The sequence below is a fragment of the Sarcophilus harrisii genome, chromosome 5 (genome assembly GCF_902635505.1).
Source record: "Sarcophilus harrisii chromosome 5, mSarHar1.11, whole genome shotgun sequence".
Taxonomy (NCBI): domain Eukaryota; kingdom Metazoa; phylum Chordata; class Mammalia; order Dasyuromorphia; family Dasyuridae; genus Sarcophilus; species Sarcophilus harrisii.
Genome location: NC_045430.1, coordinates 191,210,425 through 191,230,400, shown reverse-complemented (window position 1 = coordinate 191,230,400; position 19,976 = coordinate 191,210,425). Strand labels below are relative to the sequence as shown.

The 19,976-nt window shown below is 35.6% G+C and overlaps 1 gene segment (V, D, J or C); it reads right to left on the bottom strand.

Annotated features, from left to right (window-relative positions):
- Nucleotides 1–4,000: 4,000 nt before the first annotated feature.
- On the bottom strand, nt 4,001–4,588 carry LOC100935664. The segment is given in 2 exon segments: nt 4,001–4,388; nt 4,504–4,588. Coding segments are annotated over 2 exon segments (417 nt in total).
- Between the last annotated feature and the right edge of the window lie 15,388 nt (nt 4,589–19,976).

Sequence of the window (19,976 nt, the reverse complement as noted above, 5' to 3'; positions counted from 1 at the left end):
CTGAAAAGTGATCTACGCCCTATTAAATTTTTCAAAACAATCAGAATCTCTTCTTTCTATTTAAACTGTCTTACCCAGTACATGCTTTACACAAATTTTATCCTCCATACCTCCAACCATTAGATTATAAATTTTGAGGAAAGAAACTGACATTTTCTCCTAACAAAAGAACAATGCTTGGAACATAGAATATTCTTGAGATATGATTTTAATTGAATTTTCTATTTGAATTGAATTAAAAATACCAGTGGAGATTGATAAATGGTTGGTTGATTAGTTAAATTAAGTAAATTAATGGTTGATGAATGATGTTATAGTTATTTAATGAATTCTTTGCGGCTCCACTTTGGAAACAGATTTCTCTCTCCCAGCCTCAGCTCTTTGAGTACCAATTTAGATACTTTAGGAAAAAGGTCATGAAGTCCATAAACTCTAAGTTCAAAATTTGCCCTATACGCCTGCTAGTCATACCCTCTTTAAACTTCTCTCAGCCTCAGTTTCCTTTGCTAGAAGACAAAGGTAATGATCCTTTTGTTTTAGGGTTGTGAGAGTCAAATGAGATAGTCTGTGTAATGTACTTTGCAAACTGCAGCTGAATAATTACAGGCTGTTATCATGTACCCTAAGCTGTCTGAGCCATTCCAGGACTCATTGTCATCTAACATTTTCCATCCTGGAACTTTAAGTGTTAGTGACTTCACATATGAAAAAATGTTCCAAATCACTCTTGATTAGAAAAAAATACAAATTAAAATAACTCTGAAGTATCACCTCTCAGATTGACAGAAAAGGAAAATGGTAAATGTTGGAAAGGATTTGGGAAAATTGGAACATTACTGTATTTCTGGTAAAATTGAGGACTGATCCATTCCTTCTAGAGAGCAATTTGGAATTATATAACTAAAGGGTTAGAATACTGTGCATACTCTTTGATCTAGCAATAACACTACTGGTCTGTATCCCAAAGAAATCATTAAAAGGGGGAAATGACCCGCATGTACAAAAATGTTTATAGCAGTTCTCTTTGGGATGGCAAACAATTGAAAAGTGAGGGGATGACCATCAATTGGAAAATGACTGAACAAATTGTGGTGTATGAATGTAATGGAGCACTGTTGTACCATTAGAAATTATGAACTCAGTGGTCTGAGAAAACTATGAATAGACATCTATGAAATCATGAAGAATAAAATGAGCAGGACTATAAGAAGAAAATTTTGTTTGAAGAACCACTTTAAGCGAATAAGTCATTTTGATTATTATAAATACTCAAGTTAACTACAAAAGATGCAATCTGCATAGAGAAAGAACTGACATATATACAAGTGTGTATAGAATGATTTTTCTTATGTGCATATTTGTCTCTAACAGTAGCCATTTCTTGGGTGTTGAAGGAGAAAAAGGGAAAAAAGAAAGGAACTTTCATGATGACTTTATCATATATTTAAAAGGAATAGCAAGCTATACATAATAGATTTGCAGTTTCATGTGCAATCTTTTTTTCCTAATTATACTATGTTATGGAAATGCTTGTTTAATTTCATGAATAAAAATTTTAAAAAATAATGACTATCTTCGTCATTCAAGATAGATATCTGCAGCTGCAACCTTACATCTTTCTGTAAAGAGAGAAAAGTTGAGGGCTCCTGGGGAGACTGTTGGGAGTCTGGGGAAATGACAAAATGTATGAGGATTTGCATACAGAGATGAGATGATTCTGTAACACTGTGTATAAACTGCTAGCACAGAATAACAAAGCTGAGTCCTCTGACTCCAGGGAGTGAATTTTAAGGCTGGAGAAAGACTGTTTGGGCCATTTAGTTGAATATCTCTTCGCAAACAATAACTCTGATTTCAGCATTTCTGCATTGTTCTGGAAAAAGAAGAGAAACTCCAGCTCTTGACTTTGAGTCTGACGGTACCAGAACAGGGCAGTGTGTGAAGGAATGGGATCACATTTCAGGGTCACATTCTGGCCCTTCCTTATGACCAGATACCTGGGGATCTGGGTAACTTTTACAGCTGTAAGGCCTGTGGAAAGAGACAAAATCCCCAAGGTAGAACCCAGTTAGAACCAACTTGGAGAGAAGTCCAGAATAAAGATTTCCCATAATTTGAAACTCACCCATTCCCATTTGACTAATGGCCACCCAGTAAAGAAGTCTGATGCTCATGGAAGAGTCATGGCAGGAAGGGACCATCTCATCAGTTCAAACCACCAGTCTTCAGAAAATGGAAAAAAGTAAGTTGTGTGGCTAACTTTTTCTCACTGATGACTTTTGCCAGTGACATCACTCTATCATTCAACACCCAGAGTCCAGAGAGCTCCCTCCATATCTGGAGAGGTACATTTCCTGCTCAAAATGGGAGGCCTTATTGCAAGTGCTGACATGTGAACCTCAGAAGCTAAGAGCTCCATTAGGCTCTGGGTTCTGATTCTGGTTCACTAAAGGGACTTAACTGAAAGTACTATAGTGCTAACATAAATTTCATTGTACTGAACCTGTGGCTGAAAACTTGTCTGGTATCTCCTACTTCTCCATCCTCCATCATCCTTATGGATGATGGCTTTGGAGTCTGGAAGTCCAGCAGGTTTTTCCATCCCCACTCCACTCCACCTCCATTACAAAAGAATATAATGATTATTGATACAAATGCCATCTATACCTTTATCCAAGTCATTGATGAAAATTTTTAAAAACTCAGATTCAAACACACAGCCCCAGAGAATTCCACCAGAAATCTTATGAATGGACATCAAACCATAAATGATTGATAGATCATACATGATTCCATATACTGATTTTCCCAAGGTGACGGCGAAGGTATGGTGGATGCTAGGAGAGTCTCTGTATCTAGCACCATTGCATCTGGCAAAGACATTTACCATCCTTTCAATAATAGCAAGTATCTGTACCTTACTTTATAGTTTACAAATTACATGATTTGTTTTCTCATGTGGTTCCCACAATAACTTTGAGAAATATATACTATTATAATAAACCCTACTTTACAGAAAAGGAAGGTGAAACTGAGAGGTCTGTGTTAGAATACCTCAGAGCTCCATGCTTGGGACTATGCTTGTTGACATTTTTCATCAATGATGTAGATATGGATATAGATGACCTTTGGATCAAATCGTTAAATGACACAAAGCTAAGAGGGATAATTTGCCCATTGAGTGACAGAGTCAAAGTTCAAAAAGATTTTGAAAGATTAGAATGCTGGGCTACATCTGATAAAATGAAATTTAATGCCATAAGTATAACTCAAATGCTTGGGCTTAAAAAAGCTCACTGGCTAAAATGGAACTAGATAACAATTCATCTTTTAAAAAAAGCTGAGTATTAGTGAACTGCAAGTCATATTTTATGGCAGCTAAAAAGGCTCATTGTGGACTTGGATTGTATTAAAATAAAGAATTCTCTGGTAGTCCAGACTAACTAGAATACTGAATTCAGTTCTAGGTAATATTTTAAAAAGGTAATTTATAAATTGAAGATTATTCTGAGGGAAAGAGAAGGTTATAAGCATTTATATGGCATCTATTGTATACAAGTTTCTTTTGTCTAATATATTTCCTAGCATATAGTAGGCAAGTAATAAATGGCAAGTTATAAATGCTTAAAAGGCTAAGTAGGGAAACAAGAGATAAGTGTGCCAGCTTTGGAATCTGGGAGCCTCCTTTTCCTGAATTTAAATCTGATCTCAGAAACTACAATCTGTGTGATCCTAAGCAAGTCACTTAATCCTGTTTGCCTCATTTTCCTCATCTATAAAAATGATCTGAAGAAGGAAATGGCAAACCACCTTAGCAGCTTTGCCAAAAGAAACCCCAAATGGGATCACAAAAAATTGGAAATGACTGAACAACAGTTTGCTTTCTGTCTTGATTTCTGAGAACCTTTTCCTCAGTGAATTGGAAATAGTTTCTTTATTCAAAAATTTGTTTCTGTGCCTATATTTAACCACCTAAAAAAAAAAAAGCAAGATTGCTTGCCATCTTCCTCAATGAGTAGCTTAATTCTGAGAACCTCCCAGTCCTTGTTAACCTTTCTGAGCAGAGAAGAACTGAATCTGTAGCTCTGTGTCTAAGCTACTAGCACAGAAATACACGGCAGAGTCCCCAGGTTCTGAGAGTTGGATCTTCAGGATGCCAGGTAGCTTTTGGGACCATTCAGTTGAGAATCTATGCTTGGGCATCCCTGAATCATCCAAAATTTGTTCATTTCTTCTGGAAATTAGAAATTTTAATTCTTTATTCAGGACCTGTTGATACCAGTAAATATATGTATGTCCTTCGATGAGGTTGCAGCTCAGCACTACAGTTTCTCCACTTCCCTTGACTAAGAAATTTGGGTGCTGGATAACTCCAGTATCCATGTGGCCTGTGGGGAAAAGAGACAAAAGATAAGAGGGAAACTGATATAGACATCAGAAAAAGGTTTGGCCTAGGCTATAGAAAATTCAAAACATATTTGCCCATCTGTATCTGGGACTCACCTACACCTATGAGACAAATGGCCACACAGCAGAGAAGACCAGTGCCCACTGTCAAATTGTGCCAGGAATTGGGCATCTTCCTGACTCAGATCTATTGCCTTTGGGCATGTAAATAGACTGGGACTAGTGGCACATGACACAAAAATTATTTGTGATGTCACTTTTCTAAAAGCTCTCACTGAATAGCCTGAGTAGATGGGTGTGCCCTCCATAAGATAAGGGAGTGGTTTAAAATAGACTTACCTTTAGATATTATCTTCCATTCTCAGACCCTTGGATGTGAACTTTGTTGAACACAGAAATATTTCTTTTTGACCTCACCATTATTCTCCAATCACAATCTCTCTTAGGCTTTCAACACTATAGACACTCTTAAGTCTGGAAGACTTATAAGTGCCTAAAAGAGATGGAGTTCATCAGTGAAATACAATAGGAAGTGAAACTAATATTTTACTGGTATAAGGAACATTACACTAAAACTTTTTTCTGCCAATACAAGTTGTCACTTTTTTTGCAATTTACAGTAGAACACTGAATAGTTATATGGCTAGTGAAGGATCATATGACAAGAATGTTTCTGAAAAACAGAGACACTTGAATTCCATTCCAAAACTGGCTCTTTATTCTCTATAATGTCATTCTCATTACATCAATGGAAGGGTATTATTGTTACTGTTTACCTCTAGAAATATTTAGAGAATTTTACTTCATTGAGTTTAGGTGTAGGGTATGTAGGCTGAGGTAGTACTATAAGACTGACAGAGTATATGGTCCCTATAGAAGGTGAAGATTTTTCAATGAGAAAAAATTTTAATATATTCAATTTTAATTATTCACTAATTCCCAAATAAATTTAGATCTTATTGAAGAACCAGCTATATATATATATATATATATATATATATATATATATATATATTGATTCTTGCTTATGAAACTGAGACCTATTTGTGTAGGTAGGAAGCTTTAAAATTCTCAGGGATCTTTCCATTTGATTGAGTGGCTGAATGCAGACATGAATACAAGGTCCAGTTGAGTAATGTCTGACTTTTGCCTACAGCAGAACCAGAAACATCTTCCTATTCTTCTTCACAGTACCCCAGAGTGAAGTAGAAGCATAGTACCACCTAGTGGCCAATACGACAGTCATCCTTAGGACTTATCCTTGCTCCAACCATGTTTTATAGGGAGCTGAAGATCAGAAGGGGCGTCCAAATAGAGCAGTTTTTCTTTAATTTTTAATGTGTGTGTGTGTGTGTGTGTGTATATATGTATATGTATATACATATATATACATACACATATCCCTTTTGAATCAACTATATCCTTCCAGAGTTATGTTTATCATCCCATCGTATTTCATCATATCTATGAAATAATTTTTTATGTTGATAACACATTTTTCTGAGTATTAAAAATATTTTTTAAAAGTGCCCTTTTTTCTTATCTATCAATATTTACTCACCTAACTCCATGCTCCTACCCCAAGCAGAAGTCCTCCCTGGTAATGAAAATAGCGCTACATCTTAAGAAGAATTCAGATGAGGAAATCCAACCTTAAGTTGAAAGGAGAAAACATGGTGGAGAGAATTCATATGAAGATCAATGGAGGGAGAAATGGAAGTAATATTGTTTTGGGAATATACAACAGACCTGCTATACATAAAAAGAAATAGGTCACAAGGCAAGAATGGAGGCATAATATAACCAAACTTTTACTGGAACTTTTTAATTTACTAAAAGCAGTCCCATAAGCCAGTCTTGATAGCTTCATCCTTCTAAAAAGCTGAGAACGTTTTAAGGTCAACTGTTATTCTGGACCTGTTTGTAATTAGAAAGGATAAAGTGGTTGGTGAAGTAGAAACCATAGAAATATTTTGGGGTGACTTTTGGCTTTTTGATTTCTTATAATTCTGTAACTATTACTTTCCTTACCTCATTCTACTTTTTGTTCAGTCTTATTCTATAATCTACTGCTTCAACAATTTGTTTTCATGATCTTTGAATCCCTTTTACCCTTATCCTTCTATTATCCCTGTTCTGATAATCTCTAATCCTGGTTCCTGCAAACTCCTTTCCCCTGTCCTGATATTGGGCTATGAAATGCTGAAGGAAGAAATAATACTTCCTGATTCCACTACACCTTTATGTAATTTGGATCTGAATTGCTTTATGAATATCTTTTTGTCAACCTCAATGATTTTCTATTACATTCCTTAAGCCTACTACTATAAATTCTTTAGTCTAGGCTCAACTCTCTCAGCTCTCATTCTTAGAAGATAGCTCATTTTCTATTTTACTGAGATTAAAATCACTTGGTCTAGATTGTCTAAATCTCATATTTTCTTAATATCTCATGCATATTATCCTCCTTTCTTCCATTTTCATAGAATAAGAAAGCTCATCATTCTACAAGTATTTTCAACCCTGGATCTTCCTATCTCATCTATGATCCCAATTCATCAACCAACCCCCTTTTCCTGAATACTTTCAGTATTTTTATTAAAAAAAAAATCCCCTACTCTGTTCAAGGTAATTATCTATTACATCCAATCTGGATAGGTAAATACATTCTTTCTTATCTCTTCAGTTACATACCCATTAAGCCCACACTTCTTTTAAAATCAAGAACAACAAAAGTTCAGCAAGACCAACCAACAGTGAGTTGAATCTTGACCATATATATATAATTCTGTACCTAGAATCCCCATAAATGTCTGAAAATGTCTTTCATCATCTGTACACTGTAGACAACACTGATTATTATAGTTACTCAAATTTTACTTTAGTGATCTTTTCATGTATATTATTTTAGCATCTATGTATATTATTTGCTTATTTCTTCTTATTTCACTATTCCTCAGCTCATCTAAACTCATCTTATAATATTTCTTGGAATTCCTCAGTTTCTTATGCTGCAATAAATATTTCATTAGCAGTTCCCTCATTTATGAATAATCACCTGGCTTCAGATTTTGTGTTATTATATGTACTGCTGTGAATGTTTAAGTATAAATGTAACTGGCATTATTGTTTTTATCTTCCTTGTGGCAGGGAAGATGGTTATATATACTGTAGTAGATCTCTAGGCTTCTTAAATTGTGGATCTCAACTCCATATGAGATCATGTAACTGAATGGAAGGGTCATGAAATTATTTATTATCAGTAAACATTTACTTTGCATGCCTTTTTTATATTCCTATATATCTGGTATCATGTAAAAAATTTTCAGGAGAAAAGGAGTGGAAAAAGTCTAAGAAGCCTCATTCTAGGTTAGAGTATATTAAGAGTTTTTTAATTTTTCTCACAAAATTTAAAATAGTTTTCTAGAAGAGATGAACTAATTTACAGCTCTATCGATAGTATATTTATACATCTGTATTCTCATAGCTTCTCTAACACTATTTCTGTCTTTTGTCATCTCTGCTCATTTGTTGACTGTGAAGTAGAATCTCAGAATTGCTTCATTTTGAATTAATTTTATCATTATTATATATTTAGAGAAATATTTCATCAGGGTTTTGGTAGTTTGCAATTATTCTTTTAGAAATTGTTCATATATATGCATATATATTACCATTATTTATTGGGGAATTGCATAATGTTTGTTTCTTGGGCTTTCTTTTATGAGGTATATTTATGTTACATTCCTAGGAGTACTTTATAGTCTTTCTGAAGAGTATTTTGTAAGTGGTCTTTTTTCATCAGATGAATTAAGATTTTCTACCCCCATTTCACCTGCTGATTCTACAATTTACTTTGTTGTCTCAGCCAAAACTGTTGTTTGTCTCCTTCTTCAGGGTTCCCAGATAGGCCAGCTGTGGGAAGAGAAAGAGAAATGGTTCTTGTTCTAATGTCTCATTCAAGTCACATTCTGTGTTACTGGCACTGCAGAAATAGATGCCACTGTCTTTGGGATCCAAATCAATTACTTCAAGTGTAGAGGATTTTGTATCTGGGCGATTGATGAGAAACTTAGCTTCATCAAACTCCTTCTCATAGCTGGCTTTGGTGCCCTTATTGGCAGTAGCAATCAGCACCAAGCTCTGTTGGGGAAGCTGAAGATACCAGTACATAAAAGTTAATTGGCTGTCAATTTGCTGACAATGGATCAGTGCAGAAGATCCTTTCTTCCAGATATCTCTGCTTGGCTGCTGAGCTATGAGAGCCCCAAGACCAGAACCTTGAGAGATAAAGAACAACATCAATTACTGCAGGCATCTAAACTAGCAATCAGACAAATATCCATAATGGAATTTTTTTTCTCTTCACTATCATTCTCATTTCTCATTTCTCTAGTATCCCTCAAGCCCCATTTTCTCTCTCTTGTTGGTGGCCTGGCCATCCAAATCTCCCTTACCACACAATTGCCCTCCCTTAATGCTCTCTAGTTTCTATATAAAACATGCACTTCACCCCATCATGACTTCATCCCCAAATCCCCAAGATTTCTGGCACATACTGGGTCCTAGAAGGAATAGAAGACTCAGCATCTTCTGGAAGATTGCACTCCTTTCTCAAAGGAGAGACTATGATGAATTGAAATGCCGGTTCTTTTTCCTTGGTAAATTTTACCCAATGTTCTCTTCTGCTCTCTGGTGGAAGTTTGTCATCATTTTACTCAGCATTGCCATAATTATAACTCAACTTGTACCAATTCTTCCTCTTGTGGCAGCTATTCAGAGTCAGGAAGGTCAATATTTTCTCCATAAATCCAGAATAACTTCCCCTTCTTCAAATACTACATATTTCACTGAATTGCTACTGCAATCAATGGCATAGTATTTATAAATCTTTTTCTTGACATAAATCCCATATAAATCAGTCATATTTTTTCACATTTTCATAATATAAGGTCTTCAAGGGGCTGTTTTTTTCTTGGTCTTTGTATTATCAGTACACATAGTAGGTGCTTGTTGATTGATTGATTTTCATAAAGTAGTCATGTCCAGAGCCTAATAGGTATCTCTCTATTAAAGAATTCTACCTAGCTGGGGGTGGAGGAGATAGAGACAGAAACAGACATATACACACACGGAGAACTTGATTCATTTGGATTCATTGGATTCACTGGATTCATGTGTTTGCATTTATATAGCATTTTAAGGTTTACAAAGTACCTTATAAATACTCTGCTATTTTATCCACCCAACAACCCTGGGTAGTATATGTTGTCTCTCTCCTCATTTTACAAGTAAAAAAACTAAGGCAAATAAAAAATTAGTCCCTTGTCCAAGGTTACATAGCCAGTCAATATCTAAAATTGGACTTGAACTCAGGTCTCCTCGACACAGGTCCAACACTCTATCTACTATGCCATCCAGATACCTTTCTATCCTCCATTACTCCCACTTCTAGTCATTTGTGGCATTTCAATGCCCAGTAGAATCTCTTGTTCATAGCAAGTACTTACTTATCATTTGTGAATTGAATAATCCTAGATTATTCAATAATCTACAATCAGACTTTTTATTGCACCTGGGACAAGTAGCAGTGTCTAGGAGAGGAGCAGATTGTCAGTTTAATTGAGTTTGACTATGAGGAAGATGAAGCTTACCTGCTAAGGAGGATTAAGTCTCCCTGTTGCCAATGACACAAGGTAGACTAGGTGGGCAAAGTCATGGGCAGTGTTGTTAGGCATCTTTTAAATATTCCCCACTGAATCAAAGATAAAGTCACCCCTGCCTAATGTGGCTCTGGGTGTAGTGATGGACATTGATTCAGTGGCTTCTAGAAGACTGACCTGAGCATGTGTTAGGAATAAATGTGTGTAAAGAAGTTGGGATAAAGGGGGAGAGTGGAGAGGGAGAAGATACAAGAAAGGATATTCTTTAAGCATAATCACAAATAAAAAGCATTTGGTGGTTAAAAAATACTGGGAGCTGACTCTGCCACCCTTGACAGAGTAATCCACAATCCCAGCACCTAACACTTTTTGTAGAGATGATGCAAAAATTTCATAGGACCAGAGATTTAGAGCTGGTAGACACTTTGGTTGTCATATAATAAACCATCAATGTCCCACATTTAAGAGTTAATGTTCTACTCCACTCTCAAAGGGCTACTGAGGTTGAAGCTATAACCCTACTTCCTCTTCCAGAGAGGGAGGAACTGGGAGGAGCCCTGTCTGGGACTAGGAAGAGCTTGGAGGGAAAAGAAAGAAAAGTTGTGTACAGAAAAGAGTTGACTCTGCAATGCTGTGGATAGATGCCAGCACAGAGATAGACAGCAGAATCCTAGGGCTCTGTGGATTGGATCTTCAGTGTTGATGGTGATGCTTTAGGCCAATCAATAAGGAATCTATCGTTTGGCAATCCAGTAATATCAAAAGCCTTATTGTTCTGGAAATATGCCAGTGACTATTTTCTTCTCTGTGATCTGTCAATACCAGTAAAGACCAAAGTGTCCATAAAGAGGAACACAGGTCAGTGTTACTGTCTGTCTTGCTTTTGTAATAAGCTGTTTGGGGACCTGCATGATCCCAGAATTTGTAAATCCTGCATGAGAAAGAGATAGAAGCATTGAGCCAGGGAAAGGAATGTCAATAACTGATAAGCGTAGGGTTTCGAGTGGCCTCAGACCTCACCTGCTCCCAGTAGAAAAATGGAAACCCAATGAAAGAACTTGATGCCCATGTCAGAGACAAAGCAAGAATGCATCATCTCATCAGCTCAGGGCTCTGATATCTGGAAGTAGAGATCTGAGATCACCAGCTTCAATGAGCATGATTTCTCTCTGATGTCATTATCTCTGTCACTTCCACTTCCAGAGAAGAGCACTTTCTATGGAACAAGGTAGGGAAATTTCAATTCTTTTGTGAACACAAATGGTATCAGTCTCTGAGCTCTGTGATTATATGAATACATTAAGAGTCTAAGCAATTCATCAAGGCTCAATTCATTTCCATCTCTTTTAAAAGCCAGTTCAGTATTTAGCACTGTGTATTTGTAGATTCTTCTTAATTTATTCTGTTTCTATTCTCTTTCTAAATCACTTTACATTTGTTATTGTTATAGATTTACTTATAGGATACAAAGCTTCGGGGCATCTCTCCAATAATTAAGTGAGGAAGAAGTTAGGAGTTCTAAACACAACTACTATAAAGAAAACTACAGAGATTAACTTCAGAAATCAGGAAGTAGTGTCTCAGTGGAATTTTAGACAAATATAAAAAAATACTGAAAGTGTTCATCTTTAAAGTGATTAATGGGAAAATGAAGAAGTAATTAAACAAGTTAATGAATAGGAAAATATCTAATTGTAATCAGAAAAAATGTTATTTTAATTTGTAAAAATCTATAAAAATGAGAGCTAAATTAATTACATATGTTTATATTCTTAAAACTTATTCTACAAAAATCACTTTTTAAAATTTATTGCATCCAAAATATATTTATTAAGTGATTGTTTCATCCAAAGCACTGGGAATACAACAATAAAATAAGACATAGTCTTTCAATTTAACCCAGTTGCATCCAACAAATATTTATTAAGTGACATTTCACCCAAAGCACTGGGTATACAACAATAAAATAAGACATGTGCCTTCAAAGTTTTTATAATACAGTAATCTTTTATTTTTTCTCTTTGGATAAAAGTTTTATTTTGAAAAAAATATACTCAGAGATGCCAGAATATGATTTTCTAAGACATGTTGAAGAGATAATGACACTTCTATTTCAAATCCATTTTAGAAATAGATTTTTGTGAACACTGGACAAAATACAGTAGGAGAGAGCTTGAGTAATTACTAATGCCATATGAGGGATTCAAAGAAGAATTAGACACACTCTGTCTTTATGGAGTTTATTAGGGTAAGTACAGGAGTAGAGATTTTATACACCATGATATAACAGAGAATCTGTATTTTTCACTCTTGGAGTTTGAGTCTCTTTTGTAGGATTATTTATGGAAATGAAAACTATTTCTGGGAGTAGGCCTAGGTTGGAGTTATTAAAATAGTTATTAAGACAAGTGACAAGTAGTGACTTTTTCATCAAATGTCCAAGATTTTGGTAAATCTTTTGGCAAAGTCTCTTGTAAAATCTGCCTTTTGTGCAAAGATGATGTGCACTATCTCAATAGAGATGTAATTCTGTAAATTTAGGAAAATTTGGAGAAAAGACGAGTAACTTATTGGGTTTCGTTTTTAAGGTCTTTCTTTCTCTTTCCATTTTTGACCTCTGGTAAGATAAAAATTATTGCTTGACAGCTGTTTCTGATAATTTGTTAGATACTTATTCTATTGCTTTAACTTGCAAACCTCTCTTAAGCCTCATATGATCTGTTTTTAAAATCAGCACTGCCACTCTCACAGGTCAGTGGTATGTGTGAAGCTTAGATGTGACCAGATTACTCTGACACTGAGAAATGATTGCATTGTTGGGATCTTCTAAGATTTTCCTTCAATTGCCTCATAATTTCTTCCTCATGTGGCTTTAGATGCAGTTTCTTTTTTGAACTTCTTGGACTCATTCATTTTTTTTCTATGTTCAATTTCACCAATTTTATTTTTTGATCATCAGTTACTTTGCTGGACATTGCTTTGACATCTTGGCTGTTGATTTTGGAGGTGTTTGTTGCTCTCAACTTTAACTATCTCAAGATTTTTTGACATTTCATCAATTTCCTCATTTATGCTTATTCCTTTTATCTTTATAAAATATAGTTTCTTGAATTTCCCTTGTGGTTTGTCTTTTGTGCCTCAATTTAAGATCATGTTTCTTATTTTCTCCTACAGTAAGAGCATCCACTTATCCTATGTTAGCTAGATAGAATTTATGATTTGGAAGCAATCTTTAATGTTTAAATTTAACTGGTTTGTTGTTCAGTTGTCTGAGTCTTCATGATACATTTTGAGTTTTCTTGAAAAAATAATGGAATAGTTTGCCATTTTCTTCTCCAGATCATTTTACAAACAAGGAAACTGAGGCAAAGAGTTAAGTGCTTTGCCCAGGGCCAGACATCTAGTAAGTGTCTGAGGCCCAATTTGAATACAGTTCTTCCCAATTATAGGTATATACTGCACCACTTAACTTCTGTGATTAGCTAAATTAGTAAAGAATTATTTTTGAAGAAATTTAGGGAGATGGCTCCTAACATAATTACTCTAAATAAACACATCTGGTTATCTTTTCCACTCTTTTTCTGCTTATACTTAAGAGCACTAGGAGAGGACCTTTCATGAGCAACAAAATTAATAAAAAAAATTCTCAACTGCAAAAGACAATTTTAATTGTACTAAGAGAACTTGAACTGAGACTTTGTTACAGAGAGTTACTATGAGGAGAAGCAATAATATTCAAGTCATTGTCACCAAAATAAGAAAATAATCAGGAAAAAAACATCCAAAAACTATTGAATTCTCAAATTAAAGTTCCGTGTGTCTTATTGGATTGTAATTTTGCAAAGTAATTCATGGTAACCCATCAGGAATCATCTGATTACTTCTTCAATGATGACTTGGGCCCCGGGGCTCCCTCAAGTCCTCTGAGTTGTCAATGAGAATTCCCAGAAAACAGTTCCCATTGTTATTTCCAAGCAACATATCCTGGAATTTAAGAATCTATATTGAATCTTCAGGATAGAATATAATCCTTCAAGTCATTCAACTGAGAATAGAATCAATCCAATCTCATTTAGAGCTCTATTGTTCAAGAGATACTGTCTCCTCCCCTTTTCTTTGATTTAGCAGGGATAAAGATGTCCAGAAATAAAGGGATACATTCCAGGACTACTGCCTATCCCTTCTCTGTGATCAGGTACCTGAGAAATTCAGTGATCCCCAAACTCATAAGGCCTGTGGAAGAAGAGAGAATCTGAGGAACATGGTAAAAAAAATGGTAAATAATTATATTTACCAAGTCCATGTTGGAGATTTCTCAATGGCTACAAAGCTCACCTGTACCCAAGAAACAGATGGGACATCCAGAAGAAGGATCTGATACCTCATAAAGGCAGGAAGAGTCCCTCTAACCTTCATGATTACCTAATCTAAGACTATCATGATGAAGACCACCATCACCCCTTTTACAGGGAAGAAGCTAAGATCCAGAGAAGAAAGTTATGTTTGCCTTTGTCATATAATTTGTAAGAGTATTTGAAACACACCTTTTCTAGCCCCAACCCAGTCTTCTGGGTAATCAATCTGCATCTCTTTAACTCCCATTGATTATTCCTTTTCCATTTTCTATTTCCAAGCAAATACACATGCAATTCTTCTATATGACATCTCCTCAAATACTTAAAAGATAGTTGTTGTATGCTTTTGACGTTTTCAGCTGATGCCCTCAACTTAATCAGTGCCCCTTCTGCAATGACCTTGTGTTAATTTAGTTTGGCTCTCCTGATCATATGTAAGATCCTTACATTCAAATATATCGTTCTTGTAAAATGTATCAAATCCCAGAATTTGAGGAAATGCCAGTCCCACAGACAGAATTAGGAGCAAGAATAGTAAGGAATCTCTTGCCTTTCTTTATTTGTTAACAAACAGCTCTGCCTAGGAGAATCTGCCTAACAAATAGATAATTTTACTAAAAATTGAGTTTATAGGAAGTAGACTTCAAATGATATAAAATTGGTTTGGATTCTGCACTGGAGAGGAAGACTTGACCAAGAAAAATGATTGCACAGCTTGACACTTCAGAGTGTGTTAAGAACAAAAGATATAAAATGACAATCTTGAATAGTGTAGAGAAGACTATTTGAAAGCAAGGGGCTGATGATACTTCAGTTCCTTTTATAATATAAAAGAGATGTACTAGATAGTCTCTGACATTCCTTATAGCTCTAAATTGCATTACAATCTGTAAAAAATGGAAATGTAAGGGTTTTGATGTAACGAGACAATTCATTGAAAATATTTCACTGCCCTTATATGTAGAAAGAAACTAAAAAGTTGCTGAAGGGATGGCCACCTCTCTTGTTTGAGCCAGGGAGCTGGCTCTGTCTACTATGTCCCAGACCAGGAGACACTCAGTAGAGAGAGCCCTTTACTCTTGACAGATTGCAGCAAGAGAGAAGTTCCTGCTTGCTTGAATGTCATACTTTCTGAAATCTGAGGTGAAGATATTTGAGGCTTTCTCAATCAATGAAAAAGTTTTGTAATACTTGGTGTTCCAAATAACAGTCATTATTGATACTGCCCTGTTCTATTGTTTACAAATGGTCCTTATAATTGAAATGGACCTCAAAGACCATAGACATTCTATGTAGAACCCCTTTGTTTTCCAGAATGGAAATTGCATTTCAGAGAGGCTAAAACAATTACCCAAAGTCATATGGATAATAAGCATCAATTTTTATTTGAGTCCCAATATTAATTCCCTGATCATAATTATCATTGTTGTTGTTTAGTTCATTAGTTAATTCAACTCTTCATGACTGCATTTAGGGTTTTCTTGGCAAAGATATTAGAGTGGTTTGTCATTTCCTTCTCCAGCTCATTTTACAGATGAGGAAACTGAGGTAACAGAATTAAGTGACCTGCCCAGAATTACAAAACTAGTAAGTTTCTGTAGTCAGATATGAACTTAGGAAAATGAATCTTCATGGCCTATCCACTGCCACCTAATTATTAGCATTTAATTAGCACTTTAAGGTTTGAAAAGGATTTTATATATATTATCGTATTTTATCCTTACTGGGAACTAGGTACTATTATTAACCTCATTTTATGGATGAAAAAACTGAAGTGGACACAGGTTAAGTAACTTGCCCAAGATCATATAACGAATAAGTATCTGAGGCAGGATTTGAGCAGTCTATCTGATTTTGAGCTCATTATTCTAGCCACATCACAGCTTAGATGCCTTAAATACATGTAACCTCTACCACCATACGTCTTCTGAAGATTACTTTGACTCTAACAATTCTATGATTTTATGATTATGTGACTATGGTCCCACTTTATTGATGGGAAAACTGAGATTCAAATGGGTGAATTGATGTACTCAAGGTCTTATGAATAGTATGTGTGGTGTAGGGAATATTCTCCAAATAATTCTTTCCCTAAGAGCTATAGCTACTCCCCATGGAGCATTTTTATATTATATTACTAGATTTCATTATGCTAATGCACAGAGGGAATTATAATTTTATATTACTGATTTCATTATGCTAATGTACATAGGGAATTATAATTTTTATAACTCTAGTCATTTTCAAGAAAAGAAAACTTTCCAGAACAAAAGATAAAGCAGAAGCCAAACATCCAGGTGGAAGAACCATTCAGTGTCCATTAGAGATGATTACATTAGGAGTCTCTTTGGTTGTTGGATTAAAGTCTCGTTAGCTTTTGATGCCTTCTGTGACAATGGCTGGGCAGTATAAGTTGCTGTGGAACTCCTGTGAGGAAAAACAAAGGAAATAAAGGGATACTCTGTTCTGGAGACTCCCACCATAAAAAAAAAAAAATAAACAACTTTAAGTCTCTCAATGGCACTGAAAGCTAGAAGCCCAATGACTGATGACAGAGTTATTGGTCATTCCCACATCCCAAGATGGAAGAAGGAGTAGCACCTTTATTATATCATTGATATCATTTGAGTCAAACTCTGAATCTTGTCCTACCACATTCTTATCATCTACTCAGTATGCCAGCCATATTGACCAATCTCTTTCAGTCCCAGGAAAATGGAGATCAAACTAGTGATCATTAGAATTGTGGATTTGGGTTGATAATTCTTTTTTCTCCTAATTAATCAATAATTTGGGGGGTGAGTGGAGATGGCCCAGGTTTTTAATTCTTTCTTTCTTTTTTCTCAGATTTTAATAATATTTTATTTTTCTAAATACATGCAAAGATAGTTTCAACCTTTGCAAAATCTTATGTTTCAAATTTTTCTCCCTCCTTCTTCCCCGTACCTCTCCTAGACAGCAAGCAATTCAATATAGTAAACATGTGCAATTCTTTTAAACATATTTCCATATTCATCATGCTGCATAAAAAAACAGATCAAAAGGGGGAAAATGAGAAAGAAAAAAAACAATAACAAGCAAACAAATAACAACAACAAAAGGTGAAAATACTATGCTTTGATTCACATTCAGTTTCCATAGTTCTCTTTCTGGATGTAAATGGCACTTTTCATGAGGTGATTAAGTCTTACAGTTTATATTTAACCCTTTAAAATATTTGGGATCAGAGTCCTGGAGTTCAAATCTTGACTTGCAAACTTACTATCTAGCAGGCCTTACACAAATCACTTCATCTCTCTGAGCCTCAGTTTACTTGGGTATGAAAAAAGAGCTGGGCTATCTGATTGCTGATGTAGTTTACAATTCTAAATCTATGATTTTGTTATTGAAGATCATCTGTTTCTATGTCTAATATTCTTTGTTGAGGCTATTGTATAGTTGTTTTCCAGTTATAGTTAATTCTTCGTGATAGCATATAGGGTTTTCTTGGCAGAAAATTATTTGCCATTTTCTTCTACAGCTTATTTTGCAGTTAAGGAAACTGAAGCAAACTGGGTTAAGTGACTTAACCAGGATCACACAGCTAGTAAGTGTCTGAAATCAGATTTGAACTCAGGAAGATTAGTGAGTCTTCCTGACTCCAGACCAGGTTGTTTTACTAACACTAACACTAACTGCCTAACACTCTGCTGAATCCCAAACCTTTCCATTTCCTTAACTTCCCACTCTAACTCCCCTGGAACCCAGTAGCACAACCTAGTTTAGATACCTACAATTTTTTCTTAATGATTTGTCCCCATCCATATAGACATATTTTTCTGTTTCCTGAGCTGGTGAAGATTTGTACATAGACAGGTGTTAGTTTGCAGCACTGTGGTTAAGCTGCTGGCACAAAAATAAAGGGCTGAATCCTCTATTTCTACAGGTTCGATGATCAGACTACAAGGTAAGCCCCTGGGCCACTCAGTGAAGAATAAGGGCTTGGATATTCCTGAACTATGGATGACTTGTTTATCATCACGATATTCCAATAATGTCAATTTTCGTCCTGTAAGCCATTGATACCAGTACACATAATTATGTCCTTTAATTGGATCACATCTCAGAACCACCTTTTGTTTCCTCTCTTTGACCAGGCTTCTTGGGGTCTGAAAAATTCCAGCATCTGCAAAGCCTGTGGAGTAAGGAGACAGAGATCTAGAGGTCCTAAAGGAGGAAAGTTTGAAGCTAGGTCTGGCAAGTCCAAGATAAGGATTTCTCACTTGTGCTCAAGACTCACCTTCCTTCAGGACACAAATAACCACATAGTAGAAGAGCTTGGTATCCATAGTGGTGACAAGAAAGGCACAAAGTATCACCTGGCTTCTAGAATATAGCTATTATCTGAGGCTTCCTGGTCTCCAATTGGTTGTGTCTCTCTGTGACGTGATATTTCCCATAGACCCCCATAAGGTGTTTTATATCTCACAGAGAAATGGAGGAGAGATACTTTCTCAATACATTATAACACATTCTTCTCATGGTTGCCTAAAAAGTACACCCTTTTTCCTTTCTGTGCTAATAAATATTTTAGTGACTTTCCAGGATCTAGGAAAATAAACTTTAAACTTCTTAACAAGTCTGCCCCCAAATTTTGACCTAACCTGCCTCTCCATCTCTATACCAGACTAATTTCTGACCTTTATTTCCTTATCCTTCTGTATATTCTTTATAAGGTTGTCTGTAGTATTTTGTATAGGAGGGAAAGGGCTTTACTGGGAAATACTTTGTCTACATGGTCTTCCTTTTCTCTTCCCTAGCTTCCAATTTCAGAGAGAAATTACATTTCCACTCCCCTCATCTTCAATTCTTACCCTACTCCATCTTTTTAACTCTTTTATCCAAATGAGTTAAGTGCAAAGGCCTTTCTGTAATGGGAATAGGAACATGTAGGTCCTCACCCTACCAATATGTAGCTTATTCATGATCTTAGAACATGGTGTCTTTTTTTGGTGTCTTTTAAGACTTCCATTTTTTCACATTTGCAAAAGGAACAGGTCACAATAGATAGATAATATTTAGAATCCCGCAAAGCTCTAAATTTATAATTCACTGATCTGGCAAGGCTCTTTTGTCTTTGAAATTCTATAGTTCTGAGAACCACAAACTCTGCCCTTTTATTTTATTTGATCTGATATTAGATTCTGCTCCTCTCTTAGCACTTTTGCCCTTTCTTCATCTGTCTTCCCTACTTGTTCAATCATTTTTCAGTCATCTTTGACTCTTCATGATGCCATTTAGGGTTTTCTTGGCAAAAATACTGGAGTGATTTGCCATTTCTTTCTCCAACTCATTTTACTGATAAGGAAACTGAGGCAAACAGGGGTAAGGGTCACACAGTTAGTAAGTGTCTGAGACCAGACTTGAACTCAAATTAGTTTTCCTGATTCCAAACCTGGTATTCTATTGTATTGCCTGGCTACCCAGCTCAGATCCACAGCCATTCCTAATCACCATACTCGTTCATATCAAAACTTAGAAGGACCTTATCAAGAGCCACTTTTGACTCAAC